At 61.6% G+C, this 23,072-nt stretch overlaps 2 protein-coding genes across 2 annotated transcripts; one reads left to right on the plus strand and one right to left on the minus strand.

Annotated features, from left to right (window-relative positions):
- Window positions 1–1,637: 1,637 nt before the first annotated feature.
- C7H20orf27 (chromosome 7 C20orf27 homolog) lies at window positions 1,638–10,570 on the plus strand. Its single transcript, XM_030492364.1, has 6 exons — window positions 1,638–1,719; window positions 2,687–2,791; window positions 5,187–5,329; window positions 6,997–7,135; window positions 8,833–8,955; window positions 9,795–10,570. Exons 2-6 carry the CDS (start codon window positions 2,773–2,775, stop codon window positions 9,893–9,895), a joined length of 525 nt encoding a protein of 174 aa, XP_030348224.1. The 5' UTR covers window positions 1,638–1,719; window positions 2,687–2,772; the 3' UTR covers window positions 9,896–10,570.
- HSPA12B (heat shock protein family A (Hsp70) member 12B) lies at window positions 10,433–22,552 on the minus strand. The gene is made up of 12 exons (XM_030492337.1): window positions 22,510–22,552; window positions 19,944–20,044; window positions 18,558–18,682; window positions 18,015–18,201; window positions 17,691–17,795; window positions 17,432–17,548; window positions 17,100–17,271; window positions 15,610–15,696; window positions 15,101–15,205; window positions 13,500–13,758; window positions 13,283–13,386; window positions 10,433–12,159 (listed from the first exon to the last, which is right to left on the minus strand). Exons 1-12 carry the CDS (start codon window positions 22,550–22,552, stop codon window positions 11,525–11,527), a joined length of 2,040 nt encoding a protein of 679 aa, XP_030348197.1. The 3' UTR covers window positions 10,433–11,524.
- Window positions 22,553–23,072: the final 520 nt, after the last annotated feature.

Below are 23,072 nucleotides of genomic sequence, written 5' to 3' on the forward strand. Positions count from 1 at the left end.
CCAATGGATCCGGTGTTGGAGTGGGATCAGCAGCGTGGGGATGCTGCTTGGCTGGAGGCCGGGATTTAATCCCGTTCCCAAAGCTGTTTGGTTCTGTAATCCCTGAGGAAATCCATGTCTTGGAAAGGGTCTGGGCAGGGCAGCCCGAGCCACGCTGGGGTGGGAATGTCGCCAGGGATGGGAATGTCACCATTCCTCCCTGGTGACATTCCATGTCACCTCCCCGGTGACACCCCACGACATTCCCTGCTGCACCCAGGGCACCTTCCCGGGTGAAACCCAGTTGGTTTTCCCCATTTTTCCCACATGAGGATGCGGCATGTCCCATCCCGGGCCGAGCCATGTGCAGTGTCACGTGTTGTCACGCGTTATCACGCGTTGTCCCGTGTTGGCTCCCACCACTTTAAGCGCTCTGGCAGCTGCCGGCTGCTCCCATTCCCGGCGGGCAGACGTGCGCTTCCGAAGGGAACGTTGTCCCAATGGGGCCGTGCTCCAGCGGCTTTTCCCACCCTCTATTCCCCCAGCAGCTCCCGCCATCCCTCGCGCTCCTCTCGGCACATGTGGCCCTTTCCCGTGCTCCGGTTCATGGGGACACGTGATGGGAGCTGCAGGAGATGGGATGGGATTGGGAGGGGGACGGGATGGGGTAGGTTTGAAGTGGATGGGATATTGGATGGAATGAACTGGGATGGGACAGGGGTGGGATGAGATGGGATGGGGATGGAATGAGATGGGATGCAACAGGATGGGATGGGGTGAGATATTGGGTGGGATGAAGTGAGATGGGGTGGGATGAAATGGGGTGGGATGGGACGAGATGGGATGGCAGATGGCGTGGGATGAAATGGGATGGGATGAAATCGGGTAGGATGGGGTGAGATGAGATGGGATGGGATGAGATGGGGTGGGATATGGGATGGGATGGGATGGGATGAGATGGGATGGGATGAGATGGGATGGGATATGGGATGGGATGAGATGGGATGGGATGAGATGGGATGGGATATGGGATGGGATGGCATGGGCTGAGCCCCAGCCCGGTTCCCAGCACCCTCCAGCCTCCCCCGTGGCCCCGGGATGTGCCGGGGGGGGACTGGGACAACAGGGGCACGGCTCCAGCTCCACGTCCACCTTCCGTTACCCAGCCAGGGCTTCGGCTCCAGCACTGGCGCCACCGGGGCTGCTCCCCGCGGCCCCCGACACCCGCGGAGAGGGGCCGGTGCTGCCTGCCCCCTGCAGTGCTGCCTTTTGCCTGTTTTCACTCGAATTAACCCCAAACCGGTGGGTTCATCCCGGGGGTCCCACTCGTTCCCCCCGTTTTTCCGGGCGCCGGTGGAAGCTCCTGCCTGTCGCGATATATCGTCTGGCCTGTCGCAACATGTCGTGGCGCTATCGCGATCTGGGCGCGGACGGTAACGATGATCACGTGTTGCTATGGCAACCGCATCACCCGGTAAAGGGGGTACCCCTTCCTCACCCCCCCCCCGCTCGCTGCCTATTGGCTGTCCCAGCACTTGGCCACGCCCCCTAACGACAGCCCCACCCCTCGGAGACTACCCGGTGGGCGTGGCTTGGTGGGCGTGACCGCCAGAGGGCTGGACCAATAGGAGAGCACGGAGGGTGTGTCGGGGCCAATGGGAGGCGAGGGGGCGTGTCCCGGTAGTGGGAAGCGGGGAGCCGGGAGCGCGGCGCGGCGGTGACCGGGACGCACCGGGCGGGGTGAGCCGTGGGGCGGGGGGGACCGGGCCCGGGGCAGCGGGACGGGAGGGACCCCCGGGGCTTCCCCTCCCCGGTGTCACCGCCCCGGGGGGGGGGTCCCCGTCCCCCGGTCCCGGCGGACGCTCGCCCGTGCCGGTCGTTAGCCCATGGCCGAGACGGGAGCACCGGAACCGGGGGCCCAGCCCCGCGTCCCCTCCCGCAGCACCGGGGCTGGGGGCGGGGAGGGGAGAGACACACACCCCGGGGCCGTGCGGGTGATGGCGGAGGCAGATTGGGGCCACCGGGCGGGGTGCGGGGGGTGTGTCTGCCGCTTGGGTACCGGGGGGGGCCCCGGGGTCACCGCGTACCCCGGGGTTGCGGCGTTGACCCCCTCAAGGGCACGGGGAGCCCGCGGGCCCCGCGTCCTGGGTGCGTTCGGGTGTTCCCGGTGAATCACGGGTGTTACCGGCCCGGGTTGGGGCTCCCGGGCGGGGCAGCGGGAGTTTGAGCCTCAGGTTTGGGGTACCGGGACCCGAAACCCTAGTTCGGGGGGGGGTGTGAGCCCCGGTGTCCCCCCAGTCTCGATGTACCCACCCGAGGGGTGCTGGTGGGGACCCCCCGTTATCCGGGGGGGGGGCACAGCCATCAGCAGGCCGGAGAGAGCAGCGATTCCCATGGGAAAGCCCAGGGAAAGGGATGTGGGGGCTCCACGCCGGGGTCTGCGCTGTTCCCGCTCAGCTCTGGGCTCATGTGGCAGCTCCTGGAGCCTCCATGTGGAGCGGGAATGGGGAAACTGAGGCACGGGGTGGTTTCGGGTGTGAATCCCCCTTTTCCAGGCAGGGACCCCAAGAGCTGATGGAGCAGGAGCCGGGCGCCGGCTCGGTCACACCTCGGGCTCCTGCTGCTGCCCGCACCCATCGGGGCTGCCCCAAACCCGGGCCCGAGGGCTCTGCCTGCTCCTGCCCATCCCTGCCCGTTCCCTCCCCAGCTCCCGAGCAGCGGCGATCCCAAAGGATGGCCTTTTCCTGCCCGTGCCTTTGAAGTTCGGCGCAAGGACGATCGCTGCGGGGACACATGGCCACGGCCAGCAAGGGTGAGTCCCGCACCCCCCTCCGGTCCCTTGTCCCCATGTCCCCCCCTTGCCCCGGCCCAGGTCTGATGCTCCTTCCCCATGGGATCCCTCTGCCTGCTCCGTGTCGGAGGTTAGCGATTCCCGAGGGGATGTTGTCACCCTTTCCCCACCACAAGCCATAAGCGAGCACCCCCCGAGGGGCTTGTGGCAGGGGGGATGTCTATTGGGGTGCCACCAGCACCCTTCAGCCATGGTGTCCCCTCCCCAGTGACCCAGCACAGCAGCGCTGTTGTGGGAGGCGATGGGTGCTGGGTGCTCCCGGTGTCTCCCAGCCCAAAAGGCTCTGGAAGCCCCGGCTCAGGGTGCTGGGTGCTGGGGGGGGACCCCAAAGTGCGTCTGGTGCGAGGTGCCCCCTGTGGCAGCGCCGAGACAAAGAGTGAAGAGGCTCTTTGTGCTGCTGCGGGGCGTGATTCCACCTCCTTTGTGTGCTCCAGCCTCCGTGGCTCCTTCCCTGCTGCTGCATCCCGCGGGATTCCCTCCTCCCGACCGGCTTGGAGCGGGATGAGGGGCTTCCCAGCAGGATGAGGGGCTTCCCAGCGGGATGAGGGGCTTCCCAGCAGGATGAGGGCCGGGTGAGCGGTCCATCGGTGGCGATGCCAGAGGCCAGCAGGTTGCCTTGCTCTGGGAATCTTGTTCCCAGTGGCATTGGGAAGAGGGGCTGGGGGTCCTTCGGGTGCTTCCCTGTTCCCAGTTCTGCCTCCTTCGGGTTGCTGGGGCCTGGGGAATCCTCATTCCATGGTGGGATCCGCTTCCAGTGTTTGTGATTCCTGTTGGCATGTGCGATACAGGCGCCCCCCCGCTATGGGTCAGACCCCCCAAACCCACCCCCGGTGTCCGGTGGGTCCCGGTGCCGCCCTGCCATGGCTGTGGTGACACCCAGGGTGACCCGCGGCAGCTCCAGGTGGTTTCCAGGCAATCCCTGTTGTCTCCTCGTGATCCGGGATGGGACACGGGGCCCCTCAAGGTCACCGGGATGCGGGCGGTGATCCGGTTCCCGGGACAGCTGCCGCGGCTCCCGGCTGCCACCTTCCCCTGCTCCCGCCCTGCGGAGGATCTCCAGGCCGGGTTCCCTCTGGATACCTCATCCCGGGCGCCCCCTCCAAGCACTGTGTGACAAAGCCACATAGTTGGGATTTTCCCTGCCCGTTTCCTGGCAGGAATCAGGGTTTGGCTGCTCCGAGCCTGGCGCTGCCGTTGGGATTCCCGATGGCAGCCACAGGCTGGGAGCTCGCCCATCGCTGCAGCTCCTGGTCTATGGGATCCGTGGACTCATCCTGCCCTATGGCACCGGGAGGGGCTCAGCTTGCCTGGGGGGTCCCCTCTTGTCTCCCTCCCCACCGCCGGTGTCCGTGTCTCCTGTTCTATCCCTGCGTGCAGGGAAGGGGTTGCTGCTCCCGGCTGGACAATGCTGGGTCATTAAATCCCGGCGATTCCCAGCACAAAGAGCCTGTTCTTTAGGGAGACGACAATCTGCTCCCGGCTGCTGCCAGATGGATGCGAGCGGCGGCCGGGCGGGGGGGTCTGGGGCTGTGCTGAGGAGCAGGAGGACGGAGAGGCTGGATTTTCCCTTGGAAGCTCACAGATCCCGTTGCAGAGGAGTTTGTGGGGACATCGGTGTCCCCAGGCTGGTGCCTGGCCTCGCAGGGATGGTGCAGATTTGGGTTTTCCCATGGGATTTGCTTCCCTGGAGAGCCCCGAGACGTGCAGGATCCCTTCCGTGGGGATGTTGCCCTCGTCCCATCCATGTCCCCTTCCTGTGTATCCACTCATCCTGCTCCTCTCTGCTGAGGAAGTCATGGGAATGAGCAAATGGTGCTGAGCCCTAGGGGTGTATGGACCACAAAGCCTCTGGACATCACTGGTGGCAGATCCATGAGCTCCCTGTGGATGTGGGGATGGGGGGATGGAGCTGGGGATGTGGGGCTGTGTATGGAGCTGTGTATGGAGCTGGGGGTGGAGCTGAGGATGGAGTTTTGGATGTGGGGCTGGGGATGGAGCTGAGGATATGGAGCTGGGGATGGAGCTGAGGATGTGGAGCTGGAGATGATGTTGCGGATGGAGCTGTGGATGTGGAGCTGAGGATGATGATGGGGATATGGGGCTGGGGATGGAGCTGAGGATATGGAGCTGGAGATGATGTTGGGGATGGAGCTGTGGATGAGGAGCTGAGGATGATGCTGGGGATATGGAGCTGGGGATGGAGCTGAGGATGATGCTGGGGATGTGGAGCTGGGGATGGAGCTGAGGATGATGCTGGGGATGTGGAGCTGGGGATGGAGCTGAGGATGGAGCTGTGGATGATGCTGGGGGCCCCATGCGCTCAGGGGTGACCCCGGGCTCTCCTCTCCCCGCGCAGGCAGCAAGGCGAAGGGGGGGTCTGTGCGCTTCGCCCCGGCGCAGCCCCCCGAGGGCACCCACGGCCACGTCCACTTCGAGGAGAAGCTCCACGATTCAGCGGTGATGGTGACGCAGGAGAAGGACGGCAGCTTCCTGGTCAAGGTGGGAGCCGGGCGGGGGGGGTCCCAGCGTCACCCGGGGTGTCCCAGTGGGGCTGGGGCCGTCCCGTGGGGCTGTTGCAGCCCCCTGAGCAATGGGGCTCCTGCCCCGCTCCAGGGGGGTTCCCACCGGTGCCCATCTGAACATCGCTCCATCTCCATTAGTTTTCCAATTTGGGAATGTTCCTGGCCCCATTATCCCCCTGGTTTGTCCCGGGGGGCACCCCAGTAACCCAGGTCCTTCCCTGCAGGCGGCTGTTTGCTCCCAACGCTCCAGATTCACTCATTGAACACCCAATTCCCGCCTCTGCCAGTGATGGGGCAGGTTTGGAGGGTCCCCGTTCCTGATGGGACAAACTGGGGGACCCGCTGCTCCTGCTGCACCCAGGGGGAACGTGGCACCATCTCCTGTGCCCTGTTTGGGAGGACGGGGCTGAGCCGGTGCTGTGGGTGCTCATCGCTCCCGTTGCCACGTGCCGGTGAGCGTGGGCTGAGGTTTGATGGTGGCTCCTAAACCCGGTGCTGACAACGGGGACGATCAAGTCATCATCTAATGACACCGAGGGATTCATCCTGTCGCGTGGCAGGTTTGCAGCCACGAGCACGAGCTGCCAGCCCCATCCCATAGCGCCTCATCCCCCAGCTCCTCGCCCGCTGCGTGCTGATCCACCGCGGGCTTTGGTGGCAATGGGTGCGATGGGCACCTTGGTGGCGCCTGGAGCTGCTTTGCCATGGCTGGATCCAGCCCTGGCAGCGCTCGAAGGCAGCTTGGAACAACCTGGTCCAGTGGAAGGTGTCCCTGCGTGTGCCAAGGGCTTGGGACTGGATCTAAGCTCCGTTCCAACCCAAACCATTCCATGACTCCTTGGCTCCATCCAGCCCTTCCTTTGGCCCCCCCGTCCCACCGTGCAGCGCCCGGTGCGCCCCGTGCTGCCGCGCTGGGTGTGAAGCTCCCCCAGCTCTGAGTCAGTGCTTTGTCTCGGGTGGGTGATGGGATTTCTCCCTCAATCCGGCACGGAATCGCTTAGCAATCGCTGGGCTGTGGGTGGGATGTTGTTGTTTTCCCCCTGTGCCGTGCACGGGCACCCGGCACCGCACGTGCCGCACCGGGAATGTGGGGGCTGCAGCTCTTCCCTATGGTTTGGGATGCACCTGCAGCACTGCCTGTACACCCGCTTTGCATCCCCCATCCTGCTCCCTATGGAGGATTTGGGAGCTCTGGAGGGTTTGGTGCAGTGGGTGCCCCATGGATCCGGGATGGGATCACCCTCATCCCGGCTCTGCCACAGGGAGGGTTTGCAGGTGCATCCGGAGCGCTGCAGCACATTGGGAGCCTGATCCCTTCTTCCCCAAATAGCTTCGTATGGAGATGGACCCTGTGACCGCCTCGGAGGGCTCTGGTTTGCATCACAGCAGTGCAGAAATGACATTTCCAGGCGTGCTCTTGGGAGCATCTTGGCTTTGAGAGCCCAGGAGCAGCGGCTGAGCTCATGGATAATGTGTTCTCTTGTTATCCCAGTCAGTCAGGGAACAGCCCCCCCTTCCCATGGCTGCAGGATGGGTCCCAGGGGCGGGATGTGGAAGGGGATGGGGTGAGACAGGACCGTGGCAGCGTGGGACCCCTTCCCGTGTCAAACCATGGTGTGATCCCACCGTGTGCCCCCATTCCAGGTGGGATTCCTGAAGATCCTGCACAAGTACGAGATCACGTTCCTGCTGCCGCCGCTGCGGAGCCTGGGCAGGGACGTGTGTGCTGTTCCCCTGCCCAACCTCAACCTCCGCGTCACCGGCATCACCCCCCTGCCTGAAGGTAAAGTGTCCCCCCGTGTCCTCCTCCTGCCTTGGGGGAAACCTGGAGAGGGGCTTTGGACAAGGGATGGAGGGACAGGCCAAGGGGAATGGCTTTAACCTGCCAGAGGGGAGACTGAGATGAGCTCTGAGGCAGAAGCTCTTCCCTGTGAGGGTGCTGAGGCGCTGGCACAGACTTTTCCCAGAGAAGCTGTGGCTGCCCCATCCCTGGCAGTGTTCAAGGCCAGGTTGGACACAGGGGCTTGGAGCAACCTGCTCTAGTGGAAGGTGTCCCTGGCCGGGGCAGGGGTTGGAGCTGGAGGAGCTTTAAGGTCCCTTCACCCCAAACCAGGCTGGGGTTCCATGGTTCTAACTCCATGGGTGAGTGTCCCCCAAAGCACTTCCCAAACCTCATCCTTCTCTGAGCACCTCTGCCGGTGCCCAGCCCTGCAGCTTTACCCCGTGGAAGAGAAATCCACGTTGTTTCCATTGTGCATCCCAGGAGACTCCCAGCGCCACCCCACGTGCTTAAAGAGCAGCTTTTGTGGCATTTGGGCGCAGGAACCTGCTGAACAGAGCCCAGACTCGGTGGTATTTTTAGCACTTGCTCTGTCTGCTCTTTGCCTGCGCCAAGGGGCTGCTGCAGAAGCCGGGGCTCGCCTCTGGAATCATGGAATGGTTTGGGTTGGAAAGGACCTTAAAGCTCCTCCAGCTCCAACCCCTGCCCCGGGCAGGGACACCTTCCACTAGAGCAGGTTGCTCCAAGCCCCGTCCAACTTGTCCCTCTGCTTCCTCCTTCCTCATTCCCTTCCTGGCTCCCTCGGTCCTGCTCAGTCCATCCCATCCCCGCAGCTCTTGCTCCATCCCCTGCAGCCCCACGTCTCACCATTACTCATCACCTGCAACTGGGAGGTTGAAAGCTCTTTTATCCCAGATATGCATCAATCACCTGCGGATTGTTGTGGGTTTGGATCCGTGTGGGATGTGGGAGGTGAGGAGTGGATGTGGGTTGGTAGAGCAGAGCCCACGGGCTGGTGGGGATGGGGACAAGGACAGGGTTTGCTCCAGGAGGCACCAGGCTCATGCACCAGCCCAGCTCCAGTTTGGGGTCCCCTTGTCACCAGCACACCCACAGGATGGGGCACCCAAGTGTCACCCTGGGCTCGGTGGCAGCCGTGCTGGGGACATGGATCCGCTCCTGGAACACCTCAGCTGGTCCCGTGCCAGCGGCTCCTGTTGACACATGTCCCGTGGGTGCTGTTTCCCGCATCCCTGTCCCCGTGGGGCTGCGTCTCACCTCCCGGTCTGGATCCGCGGCTCTTCCCGCGCTCCCACTGGCTCCAGCCCAGCAAAGCACTTACAGCTCCCTTTGTTTGGAGCTTCCCACCTCGGCCGGGCTTGGAGCCAGGGAAGCTGCGGGGAAAGGAGCCCTTTGGGAGCCACGAGCAGCTCCAATGGGATCTGGTGCCTCGTGGTGTCTGTCCTTAGGGTCCTTATGGGGACAAGCGGGTCTTGGAGGTGGGATGCTCAGTGGTACCCTCAGCCTGGCACAGGGAAGAGCAGCATTCCCAACACCTCATCTGCATCTCTGTGGTGCTTCACCACATCTCGGCATCCTTGTCCCTGCCTCGTGGGTGGGGAAACTGAGGCACAGGGATGGGAATAGAGCCTGGCAGGGAAGGGACAGGCAGCTCTCTCAGCCCCTTGTCTGTGCCCCAGGTTACAGTGTGAAGTGCGAGTACACGGCGCACAAGGAGGGGGTGCTGAAGGAGGAGATGGTCCTGGCCAGCGAGGCCGGCGAAGGAGCCACCATCAGGGTCGTGGTCCAAGCCCGTGTCATGGGTAAGGGGGTGCTGGGGCCGGCTCTGGAGCGGCAATTCCTCCCTGGAACAGCTGGTGACAGGGGTTGCTCATGGGCTTGGCTGGGGACCCGCTGCCCTCTGCTGTGCTGGGGAGCCAGGGATGCTCCCTGCGTCCCATGAGCCTGCTCCATGCTCCCTCCTTCCCAACCCAGCTCCCTCCAGTTCCCCCAGTTCACCCCCACAGCCGTTTCCCACCTGAGAAACTGCCTAAACTGCATGGTTTCACCCCAAAAATCCCCATCCCAAGGGTTGAGGATGTGGATCTCCCCAGTGAAGGGACGCATGGAACGGGGCTGCAGTGGGTGGGTTGGGGACACCCCCTGTCCCCCCCATCCTCACCCCAACCCCGCTGGGGTCCCCCCTCTCCATCCACAGCTGCTCATTAGGCAGCAGAGTCATTAATGATTATTCTTTCCCCCCCCTTTGCTGCCTGATGGTTGGTTGATCAGAGCCATGTTTCACAGCTCTGCTCCCCCTGCTTCGTGTGGCACAGCGGCTGCTTCCACCAGCATCTTCCATGGGGCTGGTTTTGGGGTCCCCATGCTGGGTAGGGCTGGGGGTCACTCCCTGTGGCCCCAGCACCGTGGCACACCAGCGTTGAGCACCATCCCCCTGCAGCCACGGTGTGCAGCATCCCTGCATCTCCCATCCCCTTGGGTACCAGCATCCCTTGTTTGGTGATGGCGGGAGGGGGGGGGCAAGCGCTTGTGGGCCTCAGAACACCCCCAAAAGGTGAAGCACACCCCATAGGCCGGCATGGGGGTGCTGTGGCTGTGCCCCAGCTGTGTCCCTGTCCCCACTGTCCCCTCCCTCCTGCAGACCGGCACCACGGCACCCCGATGCTGCTGGATGGGGTGCGCTGCATCGGCGCCGAGCTGGAGTACGACTCGGAGCAGAGCGACTGGCACGGCTTCGACTAGACCCCCCCGCCCCCCCGTGAGGATGGAGCCCACATGGAAACAGGGACAAATCCCACCCCAACCCCCCCCCATGTCAATGGGGTCACCATGAGCGGGGGGTCCCCCAGTGCCGGAGCCTCGGGGAAGGGACCCACTCGCTGCCTCCGGCTCTCTTGCTGATTTCCCCCCCGCTTTCCTCCTCAGAGCACCCCAGGAAAGGGATGTTTGGGGGTGTCGGAGCCCCTCAGGGGAAGGTTTTGCCTCTTGGGGTGCGGAGCTGAGCTGGACCAGGGCAGGATCCGGCAGTGGAGGGGGCCAGGTCCCCAGGGCTGCCCCTGGGACAGAGCCCGTCCGTGTCCTCGTGTTGCAGCCATCGCCTTGGTCTTGGTCCAGTTTGCCCTTTCCCCCTCCAGTTTTCCCTTTTCCCCCCCTAGTTTGCCCTTTCCCCCCCCAGTTTGCCCTTTTCCCCCCTCTTTCCTTGGTTTTCCACCCAGGAAGCCCCATGGTACACGGACCAGGAGCAGTGGCTCAGTTCTGACAGCAACAGGAGGCTTCATGTGCCTATATATATAGATATAAATATATAGATATATATATACATGTATGTGTGGGGGTTAAGTACAAACCTATAGAGGTAAAGAATAAATTGCAGCTGGGGGGGGCTGGAGCCCCGTTCACCCCCATTGAACCCCCAAAGGAGCGCTGGGGCTGGTGCTGCAACCCCATTAAACCCCGTGGAGGACACTGAGGGGACAAGGGACACCCCGAGGTCCCCCCCAAGGGTACGAGGGGCTGCATGAGCCTGTCCCTGTGTGGGGATGGGGATGATTCCAAGTGGTGCTGGATGGGGTGAGGGGCTTCGTGCTGCAAAGTCCAGTTCAAAGGGGGTGTGGGCCCCTCCTTGTGGCATTGTCCCCCTTGTCCTGTGTCCCTGTCCTTGTCCTCACCGGGCTGCCCTCAGGGGATGGCAGAATAGATCTATGTAAGATAGAGATGGGTACAGAACGTGGTGCTGGGGTCTCAGGGGTGCTTTGGTGGCCACAACTCACACTTGGGGGGCAATCTGAGCCCTCAGCCCCTTTCCTGTCAGGCAGACCCCCAACCCATTCCTATGGGAGGAGCATCTTTGGGGTGTCCCATGAGTAGAGGATCTACAAGAGGGGTCCATGGCCGCTCAGTGTCTACCTGGTTCCTTGCACCAATGGGTGGCCCAAAGGACCCAATGGGTGTCCCAGAGCACTAATGGGGTGGCCCAAAGTACCCATGGGGGTCCAAAACACAAATGGGTGTCTCAAAGCACCTGTGGGGTTCCCGAAGCATAAATGGGTGTCTCAAAGCACTAATGAACATCCCAAAGCACCCATAGGATCCCAAAACACCAATGGGTGTCCCAAAGCACCTGTAGGTGTCCCAAAGAACTAATGAGTGTCCCAAAACAGCAGTGGGTGTCCCAAAGAACTAATGGGTGTCCCAAAGCATCCGTGGGTGTCCCAGAATACGAATGGGTGTCCCAGAGCACTAATGGGTGTCCCAGAGCACTAACGGGGTGTCTCAAAGCACCAATGGGGTGTCCCAGAGCACCCATGTGTGTCCCAGAGCACCCATAAGTGTCCCAGCGCGGGTCGCGCTGGGGCTCCGTCGCAGCGGGGCTCAGTTGGAGAGGAAGTCGATGGTGGCTCGCACCGTTTTGGAGGTGCTGATGTCCATGGCGGTCACCTTGATCTCGGTGTCCCCGAACTGCATGCTGGCGCGGATCTCCCTGCGCGCGCCCGCGGGCCCCCCCAGCTCGTCCAGCTCCAGGCTGACGGTGCCGCACTTGCGGACGCCGGGGTCGGTGATGTAGAGCACGTCGTCGGTGGCGCTGCAGTAGATGTTGATGATGGTCCTGCGCTGGCCCGGCCGCGCCGGGCAGTAGCTGCGCTGAACCACCTCCCCCAGCGCCACCGACTGGTCCACGGCCACGAAGCGCTCGAAGACGTCGGTGCACCAGGCCCGGCCGCCCTTCACCAGCAGCTTCTCCCGCGGGTGCTTCCCCTCCACGAACTTGTTGAGCACCCCGACGCCGTAGGAGAGGGGCGAGCGGCGCACGCGCACGATGGTGGGGTCGAGGCCGAAGAGCACGGCGCCCTTGAGGATGGTCAGCCCCACGTCCTGCGGCACCAGCACGCGGCACGCGGCGCCGAAGGCCGCCTGCACCGCGCGCTGCAGCATGGGCGACTCCGCGAAGCCCCCCACCAGGAACAGGAACTTGATGCCTTGGACCTCCGGCTTCTTGAGGAGCTCGTCTGGGGAGGGAAGGGGACAGTGGGGAGGAGATGGGGGTTGTGGGGGGTGCTTTGGAGTCGTGGAGTCAAAATGGGTTGGGAAAGACCTTGAAGGTCATTGAGTCCAAACATTAAGATCATCGAGTCCAACCATTAAGATCAAGTCCAACCATAAAGATCAAGCCCAGCTTTTGAGACCATCAAGTCCAATCATAAAGATCAAGTCCAACCATTAAGATCATCGAGTCCAACCATTAAGATCAAGTCCAACCATAAAGATCAAGCCCAGCTTTTGAGACCATCAAGTCCAATCATAAAGATCAAGTCCAACCATTAAGATCATCGAGTCCAACCATTAAGATCAAGTCCAACCATAAAGATCAAGCCCAGCTTTTGAGACCATCAAGTCCAATCATAAAGATCAAGTCCAACCATTAAGATCATCAAGTCCAACCGTTAAGATCAAGTCCAACCATAAAGATCAAGTCCAGCTTTTGAGATCATCAAGTCCAATTATAAAGATCAAGTCCAACCATTAAGATCATCAAGTCCAACCATTAAGATCATCAAGTCCAACCATTGAGATCAAACCCAACCATTGAGATCAAGTCCAACCATTGAGATCAAACCCAACCATTGAGATCAAGTCCAACCATTAAGATCAAACCCAACCATTAAGATCAAGTCTAATCATTAAGATCAAGTCCAATCACTGAGATCAAGTCCAACCATTGAGATCATCAAATCCAACCATTAAGATCAAGGCCAACCCGTTACACCAAGTCCAACTTTTGCCTCTACCCCAGTGATGGTGGGAGGTTACCCAGGTCCCAGGGGCACCCCCTTTGCAATGCCTGCTCCCACCCCTCAACACACCCAGTGTGAGGTGGCCCTGCCCATGGCTACTGATCAGTAGCAGGTACAAGAAGAAGATGCTCAGCAGGAAGATGCCCCATCCCTGGCAGTGCTCAAGGCCAGGTTGGACACAGGGGCTTGGAGCAACCTGCTCTAGTGGAAGGTGTCCCTGCCCGGGGCAGGGGTTGGAGCTGGAGGAGCTTTAAGCTCCCTTCAACCCAAACCATTCCATGATTCTATGAGTCTTTCTTTCCAACCCAAACCATCCCAGGATTCCATGAAGACTTACCGATGTGTTTGATGATCTGGCTGATGGTGGGCTGGAAGAGCTCACTCATGGCCTCCGGGGACATCCGCAGCATCCCTTGGGATGACCACTTCACAAAGTTGACACTGGTGAAAGAGACATGACCCAGGGTTGCCCCTCACCGAAGGCTCCAGGTCCCAGAAACCGAGCACCCCAGTTTAGAGCACCCCAAGCCCCGTCCCCCCATCCAGGGCCTCACTTGCTCCTCTTGAGCGCCGTCTCCACGTTCTGGCCGCGGTGCTTGCGGTAGAAGTCGATGAAGGAGAAGGGCAGGGAGATGTTGAGGGCGCTGGCGCGGGACGGGGCGGCCGCTCGCTTCCGCGCCTCGAAGGCGATGGTCAGGTCCACCCATGCGGCGGGACGCTTGGCCTTGAACGTGGAGATGAAATCCGCCCCGAAGATGTGGCACAGCAGCTGCTCGAAGGCCAGGTCCACCCCCACGGCCCCATAGGGACCCCCTGGGCAGCCAGAGGGGCGGATCAGGCAGTGTCCCCACGGCAAACGCATCCCCATGTTCCCTGTATCCATGTCCTCACACCCCCATTGGTATCGCATCAAAGCCCGTGTTTGGGGTGCACAACCGCAGTCCTCAGCCCCACTGGGGCTCCTCTGCAGGGTCAGGGTGGGGGGACATGGGAGAGGCTCCATCCCACTGCCCAGTGTCACCCGGTGCTGTCCTGGGTGGCACAGGGAGCCGCGGCACATGGGGACACCCGTGGGTTCATGTCCTCAGGTGGGGTGTGCTGGGCCTCAGCTTCTGACGCTGTCCCACCCTGCAGCACCCCTGTCCCACCAGCACCCATGTCCCATCTTGTCCCCCTCCTACCCCTGCCAGCCCCATCCCAGCACCCCTGTCCCACCTGACCCCCCCCAGCCTAGTGCCCTTGTCCCTCTGGTCCCCTTAACCCAGCACCCCTGTCCCTCTGTCACCCCAGAGTGCTGCATCCCTGTCCCACCTGAATCCCTGTCCCATCTGACCCCCAAGCTCAGCACCCCTGTCCCAGCTTGTTCCCCCCAACCCAGCACCCCTGTTTCTCTGTCATCCCCTAACCCAGCACCCCTGTCCCACTGTGTCCCCCCCAACCCAGCACTCCTGTCCCTCTGTCACCCCACAGCCCAGCATCCCTGTCCCACTTATACTCCTGTCTCACCTGAACCCCCCAGCTCAGCACCCCTGTCCCATCTGAATAGCCCCAGCCCAGCACCCCTGTACCACCTTGTTCCCTCCAACCCAGTCCCTCTGTCACCCCACAACCCAGCACCCCTGTTCCACCATCACCCATGTCCCACCTTATCCCACTCCAACCCAGCACCCCCGTCCCACCATTACCCCACAACCCAGCACCCCTGTCCCACTGTCACCTCCCAAGACCAGCACCCCTGTCCCACATGAGCCCCCCCAGCTGACCACCCATGTCCCACCTTGTCCCCCCCAAACCCAGCACCCCCAGACCACCTAAACCCATCCCACCTTGTCACCCCCAGTACAGGACCCCTGTCCCGCCTTGTCCCAGCCCAACCCAGCATCCCTGTCTCCCTATCACCCCAAAATGCAGCATCCACCAGCCCAACAGCCATGTCCCACGGTCACCCCCATCCCAGCATCCCTATCCCACCTTGCCCCCCCATCCAGCATCCCTATCCCACCTTGCCCCCCATCCAGCATCCCTGTCCCCACATCCCTGCCCTTCTCCCCGCTGCCACCAGGTGGCGCCACCACCCCAGCCACGACCCTACTGGTGCCAGCGAGGGGACCCCAGCCCCTTATGATGGGGGGTCCCTTTGGGGTGTCCCCCTTACCTGATGCTTTGTACAGCTCCTTCAGTGTCCCTTGTGGCTTCTCGATCTGGTGCACGGTGAGGTCCACGGTGCCACCGCCGCAGTCAGCCACGATGTACCTGTCACCTATGGGCAGTGACAGTGGCTGAGTGGGGGTCCTGGGTGCCCCCCAGCCCCATAGATCATCACTCTGCATCAGGCTTGATCCCTTGGGACACCCACCCCATGGGCTTGGAGCAACCAAGCCCATGGGGTGGGTGTCCCAACGGATATGTCCCGTTGCTCCAAGCACATGGAATGGGTGTCCCAGTGGACCCAATGTGGATTTGGGGGGGTTTGGGAAGGGGGAATAGGGATGCTTCATCTTTGCTTGGCATCAACCAGATGGTGACATGGTGACAACAGACCCCAATAGCATCACCCCCATGCAGGACCCTTCTCTTGGGGTCCCTTGGTGGGACATCCCACCCCTATTCCCATCCCAGGATGATCCCAATTGTCCCCCTCTCTAGATCCATCCCCTCTCCTACCTGCCTGCATTTCCGACCAGAGCTCCCCCATTCCCGATTCCACCAGGAACGTGCGGCTGTGGCGGGATCTCCGGAGCTGCTCCCGGGCTGTGGGATACAGTGGAAGGGACAGCATCAGGGTTGGGGGTCAGGAGCATCCCTGGGATCCCCCCATGCACACTGGGAATGATGCAGTGGGATGCACTGGGAACACTGGTTGCCCAATCCCCCCAACCCAATGTAGAGCAGCCATCCTGCTGCTCTTCCCATTATCCCACAGGATCCTATGGGATCCCACCTCACCGCATCCAGCCTGCAGTGCCCTTCCCTCTTCCCGGGTGGGGTTTCCTGTGCTCCCGCCATCACCAAAGCAGCCCGGAAGGGCAGGAACTCTTTGGGAAGGTGGCGTTATCCCGGCCTGGTTTTGGCATGCTGGGATGCACATGGAGCACCGATTCCATCATCCTCAGCCCTGGGATGCAGCTCAAACCCCTCCGTCAATCTGGATGCGACCCCAGCCAAGACAAGGGCTGGAGCCACCGGCTGATCCCAGCACCAGACCACACATGGGGGGAGCATTCCCGGAGGTGGCTCCATGGAGGGATCCTCTCCCTATCCCAATGTTACAGCATCGACCAGGGAGGTCAGTGTGGGATCGGGAAGCCCGAGGGCTCGGCCGCTATGGAGGCGCCGGGGTGGCCAGGGCCAAGAGGAGCTGCTGGGAGGAATCCAGAGTAATTCCAGCTGAGGCAGCAGAACCGGGAATGCCGGGAAAGGGAAGGGGAGAGGCGGCCTGAGGAGCTGGGGTTGGGGTCAGGGGCAGGTTGGGCTGATGACAGGGGCTGAGACCATGGCGGATGCACGGCTCAGATGGGCTTGGGAGGGAGGAATGGGGGGAAAAGTGGGAAGCAGAGTCCATGGGCCCCCATTTGCACCCTTGGCACAATGCCCCACTCGTCCCTGCCTCAGTTTCCCCACCACTAGGAGATGCTGCCGGTCCCTGTGGTGGCGGCTCCAGCTCTTCCCTGTCCTTCCACTGAGGCTTTTGCCCGGATCAGTCTCGTTTGCTGGAATATCCGGGGAAGGAAAATCATAGGGAAGGGGATGGGAGAGTGGAAAAGGGCCTGGAGCAGAGGAGACAGGACGGAGCCATCGCTCCTTCCCCAGCTGCGGTTCTGCTCCATCCCAGCGCCAAGCGAGAGGCACTCGCTGGGTCCCTAATTCAAACCAGATCCCTGCCCTGGGAGCTCACCAGGATGCTCATCCCTGTGGGAATGGCCCCCCTGGAAGGGCAGGACCTGGACCTTGGGCAGTGGGACCACCCGGATAGATGCATTCCCAGTGTGGAATGCAGCACCCCGCTCCGGGGTTATCCATGGTGCTCATATAGGGACCCTGGTGTCCTCAACCCCCTTCCCACCGTGGCTGCTGCTGGACCTCGGGATGTGATATGGGGCCGGATCCCTTCTCCCGCTCCCTCTCCCGCTATCCCAGCTCCCGGGGCCGCTCACCCTGCCGGAAGCTGGAGTCGATGGGCTGCTCCGGCGCCACCCCGTTGGCCGCGGGTTTGCAGCTCAGGTCGATCAGCTGATGGAGCCGGAGCTTCCTGCAGTAGATGGAGGCAGCCTCGGGCTCCAGCGCGATAAGGAGCTGCTCCGGGCTCTCTGGGGACACCAGCCCGGCCTGGTGGGATAATGGGACATCGGGATGGAGGCGGGCACATCCCACCCCTACTCATCCCATCCCTGCTCATCCCATCCCTGCTCATCCCACCCCTGCTCATCCCATCCCACCACCCACCCCAACACCTTCCCGTCCCAGCACACCGCAGCCCGGCCCTCACCCTGTAGGCAGCCTCCCGCATGAACTGCTTGGCCGGCTGCTTCCAGATGGCCGGCACGGTGATGACCCAGCGGATGGCATCTCGCTCCGGCAGCGACGGGCACTGGTCCTTCAGCTCCTGGTGGGCAAGAAGCAATTGGGATGGAGCATCATGGATGGAAGGTGGAGAAGCAATGCCCTGTGTGAGTGGTGCTGCGTGTGGGGAGGCAGAGGAGGGCTGTGGTGGTGATGGCTGAGCCAGCCCGGTGCCGGTGCCCTACCTGCACAGCGTGCTGCTTGAAGAAGCGGAGCGCATGGGCAAACACCTCCAGCGCCTGCATCTTCTTCCCATTGACGGCTTCCAGCTCCGTTTTCATGGTGAGGTCCTGCAGGAAGAGCAATAACAGAAAATTGGTTGTCCAAGGTGCCCAGAGAAGCTGTGGCTGCCCCATCCCTGGCAGTGTTCAAGGCCAGGTTGGACACAGGGGCTTGGAGCAACCTGCTCTAGTGGAAGGTGTCCCTGCCCGTGGCAGGGGGTTGGAGCTGGATGAGGGGTTGATCCCTTCCAACCCAACCATTCCATGATTCCCTGAGCCATGACTTACACTGGTGCTGTGAATCTTCATCTTGAACTTCTCAAAGTAGAGCCAGTCGCGGGCCTCCTCGGGGTCCAGGTCATGGTAATAGTCCCTGGCCGTGTAGCCGAAGCTATGGAAGACGCCCTCCGGTGTCAGCAGGAGGCTGGTCGGGGTCTTCTGGTTGGCCACCCCCGGGTCCCCTCCTTCCCATTTCCTGCAAACAGGAGCCTGTGAAGCTCAAGGCCAGAGAACGGGTCCTGCCCCGTTGTGTTTATTCAATGGGCACCACCTCAAGGGACAAAGAATGGACCAAGGTCCCTGGCAAGGCCGTGCATGGAGGTTGGGTTACTCCCTGTGCAACCCAACGGGGCTCCTCTGCACCCACACAGCTCGTTAGAACAGAGCCCTAATGAGGAGGTCCTCATGGATGAAGCGGAGACCCATCTCATGGGCTCCTTCCACCCCACCATGGTGCTGTGGGGTCCCGCTGCCCAGCCCGGCTCCATCCCTGCCTCCCAGCAAGGTGACCTCCAGCCACACTGGGCAGAACGGGCTCTGGATGCTCCTCACCTCATCATGTGGATGGCCTCGGGGTCGCTGGAGAAGCTGAAGGCATATCCGCTGGATGTGGTCCCAAAGTCAATGGCCACCACCACGGCGAAGGAGGCGGTTTGCTGGGAGCGAGCCTCGCTCCTCTGGAACATGAGGAAAGCCGTTAGGGATGGGATCTATCCTGAGGGCGAGCGCCCAAAGAGGGCTGGGTGCTGCCCAAGAAACATGGGAAGGGGTTAATTGTCCCTGGACCAGGGCAAGGGATGGGGCGATGCTGCGGTTTGCTTTGATGCCAACAACATGGGGCAAATCCTCCTCTTGCACAGCTCCAGATCATGGAGCAAAGGCTCTGCTGGTGCCGGGCTCCATGGGGATGCTACAGCGGTTCCCAAAGCTCCGTGAGACAGGGGATTTGGGCAGCACCAGAGAGGGACGGGTGCTGCCAGCCCCTGCACATGGTCCTGGTCCCTGTTTCTCCCCAGGTTGGGGTGATGCTGAGCCCCCATTTGAAGCCAGCAAATGCCCCATTCCCGGGCAGTGTTCAAGGCCAGGTTGGACACAGGGGCTTGGAGCAACCTGCTCTAGTGGAAGGCGTCCCTGCCCGGGGCAGGGGTTGGAGCTGGAGGAGCTTTAAGTTCCCTTCAACACAAACCATTCCAGGATTCCATGACTGCGATTTCAGCTGAGGTTCCCCAAAACCTTCCCTGCTCCTGATCTCCATCCAAGGAACCTCATCCCAAGTGTCCCCATACAAAACCCTTCCTGACCCAAATGCCTCGGGGGGAATCTGCTGCTGCTTCCTACATTTGATGCTTTCCTGGCCCCACTGTGCTGTCCCCATCCCTTGTCTCCCGGCTGGCGATGGCAGATGGAGGTGCCAAAGGGACCGTGAAGACACGGTGATCCCTGTATCCATGCCGGAGCCTCCCAAGCGTGTGGGACAGACACGGGAAGCTAAAAGCCCTCATTAACTTTTAACACATCCCGCTTTGCTGAATGCAGGCATCAGCCAGGCGTGCAGAGAGCCGGGAGGAACACGGGTGAGGTGCTTGTCTCTGACATGTCCATGTTCAGGAGCTGCAAGGACAGGAGCAGGCTCCGGCACGTTCCCTGCCTCCATCCTTCCACTGGGATGTCCATAGGAGCAAGCTGAGGCCGGAGCTTTGCAAGGAGTTGAACTTAAACTTCTGCTGGTGTTCCTCCAGCTCCTCTCCTGCCACCCCCATCCCGTCAATCCCATGGCTAAAGGATGGGATTTGGGCCCTGGGGTCAGACTGACCCATCCTTGGGCTGCTGTTGGGGATGGAAACTGGGACGGGAGGTTGTGGGGGGTGATCCTTGACCATGGAAGGACCAAGGGGGAGCATTGCCATAGGGACAGACCAGGGACCCCCCTTTCCTTACCGGTGACTGGGAGGGCGTCAATGGGGCGATGCTGCAGCTATCGCGGGGTGTCCCCGGGGAGCCGGGGGGGGACGGTGTGGGGCAGCGCTCACCATTGGCACCTGCGGACACAGAGGGACAGGGATGGTGATGGAGCAGGACCTGGATCCTCCTCAAAACCCTTCCCTGAGGGGATGGCAGCACACAGCATCCCCATGGAGACATCCCAATGGGTCACAGCCTTTGGCCCCAGTGGGATTCACACAGGGCAGCTCCGGGCATGGTGGGGGCTTCCCTCACTTGTTTCAAGCATGTGTAAGGAAGGAGTTAATCAGCACTGGTTAAATAGCAAATGAGGAACCCCTTGGAAGTGTTATAAGGAGGTGCAGGAACCAGTTACACTTGGTGGTAGCACTGGTGAGCTCATGAGCATTCTTCTCTCTGGGTATGGGGGGGATAGGGGCTAGAGAAGGGCTCTAGGAATGAGGGATCTTCTCCTCTGGGGTTTGGGGACATCAGCTTTTGTTCATCAAGAGGATGTCTGCCCCATCCCTGGCAGTGTTCAAGGCCAGGTTGGACACAGGGGCTTGGAGCAACCTGCTCTAGTGGAAGGTTGGAGGAGCTGGAGCTGGAGGAGCTTTAAGGTCCCTTCAACCCAAACCAGGCTGGGGTTCTATGGGTCAGGGTGAGCTGGTTGTGGTTTCAGGGATGGGTTCCGTGGTATGGGCAGGATTTGGTAATGGGACACTCAATGTCTCCTCCATCACCAGAGAGCAAAAGGCACATGGAGGAAGAGTCATCCTGAAGCTGGTGTCTAAAGCAAGTCAAGGACCTGCAAGCCCAGTGTGTGCCCATTGCCTCTGGAGACTCCCTGGGGTGGCTGTGGATGGAGACACTTCCCCTGCAGAAGAGCCAGCCGAGGTGGGATGGATCCTGCCCTGCGCCTCCGAATGGGACCAGGGAAGGGTCTTTGACCAGCAATGGAGCAGCCGGGTCTGATTCCTTGGAGCTGGCAATGGAAGTGAGGCCTGGAAGCCCGTGATGTGCCTGCAGTGGTGAGGGACGTGGTGGCTCTCCAGAGCTGCCTGTTTTGAACCAAGGCAGCCTCATCCCATCAGTAAGGGGCAAATTCAGCTTGTCAAGAGCTGTCGGGGGTGGCTGCAAGGGATGCCGGTGGCAAACAGCTTACATCCAGTGGGAATGGGGGGAAAACTTGGGACAAGAGGTGCTGGTGGGGCTCTGAGGCAGAGCAAGTGTCTGTCTCCTCCTCCTCTTCCTCCTCCTGTGCCACCAGCAGCTCTGTGCCTCCTCAGTGACCCCTCCAGCTTCAGGATCTTGTCCTGGGATCCCGGCTATTCCTGGTGTGCTGGCCCCATGGAGCCGCCTCAGCTCCTCTTGCCACATGGTTCCAGTTAGCAGAGGGGGATTAATCACCATGGACGGGCTCCAGCTGCTGATGGAGCAGGGCTGCCTTTCCCAGAGGTTATGGACACATTGGGAATGGGATGTGGGGTCCAGGCAGTGACATGAGACCATCCAACCACGCCATGGCTATGATGGGACCCGCATTTTGGGTCTGTGTCCCAGCCAGGCTGCTCCATGCTGGGATCTGGATGATAGGAGCAGGGATCAGCAGGACCCAGCTGGGCTCCGGAGAGGTTTGGGGCTGGAGGAGGCTCCTCCACCTTTCCTCATGGAAGCATAAGGTTCCAGCTCTGCTTTGCCAGTGGGTGCCTGTGTCCAGGCAAGTCCACCCCAGCTCCCAGTGCAGCCAGTTTGCACCAGGATGCCAGGGGGAGCATCCTGGCGCATCCCTATTTAGCTCCCTAAATCCCTCTGGCAGCTCGGGAGCCCCATAGCCTGCACTGGGGATGCTCCAGGGCCCCCCAACAGCAGCAGCCATGGGGCTGGGGCTGGATTCGGCCCCCCGCTGGTGCTGGGGGTCCCAGCTCACCCCAGTGCTTCATCTCCTTGTCCAGCCAGAGCTGCATCACTTGGCACATCCCGGATCCTGCTTTGCCCCGTGCCCCCCCCCCGGCTGCACCCCGCCATCATGCGTCTCCGGTCCCTTCATGCTCCATAAGTGCCTTTCCCTGTATCCGTGTCTGTGCCATGAATATTTGATCCCTGACAAACAGGAATGTCCCTCGGGGTGTCTCTATGTGCCAGCAGCGGGGGGAGGCCGGTGCCCCCCGTTGTGGGGGGAAAGCATCGCCCAGGTTAGGCAGGGAGATGAGCCAGGCTTGGAGCGTGGGGCTCCGGAGACCCATCCGGAATGGAGCATCATTCCCATGGGTCCGGAGCCAGCACCAGAGCGTGGGTTCTGGACTCCCAGTGATTTGAGGGACCCTGCATGGAGCTTGTTCTTGCCACCAGCTCCGTGCTCAGGCTGGTGCTGGAAGGGTCAGGTTTGCTTTGTGCAGATTGTTCTGGTTACCCAGTGCAGGAGCAGCTTTGGGGGCTCCCCATGGGAGAGTGGCTGCGGTGGGGAGTGGGGAGGAGAAGGGAGAGGGCCCTGGGGTGTCACACTGACAATGGGGGGTGATGGGGACAGGGACCCCCCCCCTCTCCCTGGGACCAGCCTTACCCAGGCGCAGGCTCTGCATCCCGGGCTCCAGGAGCATTGCCATGGTGGGATCGTCTTCCCGGCTGCTGCAAGAGAAGGGGAGGGATGGTGGGATGAGCGACTCCATCAGGGACTGGGGACAGGACAAGGGGAATGGCTTTAAGCTGCCAGAGGGGAGATTGAGACGCTCAGAGGGGTAAGGAGACTCCATGGACACCTCAGCCCATGGACCCTGCACCCCTGGGCACACTCATAGAGTGGTTTGTGTTGAAGGGAGCTTAAAGCTCCTCCAGCCCCAACCCCCTGCCCCGGGCAGGGACACCTTCCACTAGAGCAGGTTGCTCCAAGCCCCTGTGTCCAACCTGGCCTTGAACACTGCCAGGGATGGGGCAGCCACAGCTTCTCTGGGAAAAGTCTGTGCCAGCGCCTCAGCACCCTCACAGGGAAGAGCTTCTGCCTCAGAGCTCAGCTCAATCTCCCCTCGGGCAGGTTAAAGCCATTCCCCTTGGCCTGTCCCTCCATCCCTTGTCCAAAGCCCCTCTCCAGGTTTCCTGGAGCCCCTTTAGGCACTGGAGCTGCTCTAA

Source organism: Strigops habroptila, chromosome 7, assembly GCF_004027225.2.
Source record: "Strigops habroptila isolate Jane chromosome 7, bStrHab1.2.pri, whole genome shotgun sequence".
NCBI classification, from domain to species: domain Eukaryota; kingdom Metazoa; phylum Chordata; class Aves; order Psittaciformes; family Psittacidae; genus Strigops; species Strigops habroptila.

Bases quoted from the DNA above. Each gene is read 5' to 3' on its own strand.
- C7H20orf27 (XM_030492364.1), top strand. The intron at 5,330-6,996 runs GTGGGAGCCGGG...CCCCCATTCCAG, and splicing joins ACGGCAGCTTCCTGGTCAAG to GTGGGATTCCTGAAGATCCT. The intron at 7,136-8,832 runs GTAAAGTGTCCC...TCTGTGCCCCAG, and splicing joins CATCACCCCCCTGCCTGAAG to GTTACAGTGTGAAGTGCGAG.
- HSPA12B (XM_030492337.1), bottom strand. From the start codon at position 22,552: ATGGCAATGCTCCTGGAGCCCGGGATGCAGAGCCTGCGCCTGG. The intron at 18,683-19,943 runs GTAAGGAAAGGG...CTCATGTTCCAG, and splicing joins TGACGCCCTCCCAGTCACCG to AGGAGCGAGGCTCGCTCCCA. The intron at 17,272-17,431 runs GTGAGGGCCGGG...TTATCCCACCAG, and splicing joins TGCGGGAGGCTGCCTACAGG to GCCGGGCTGGTGTCCCCAGA.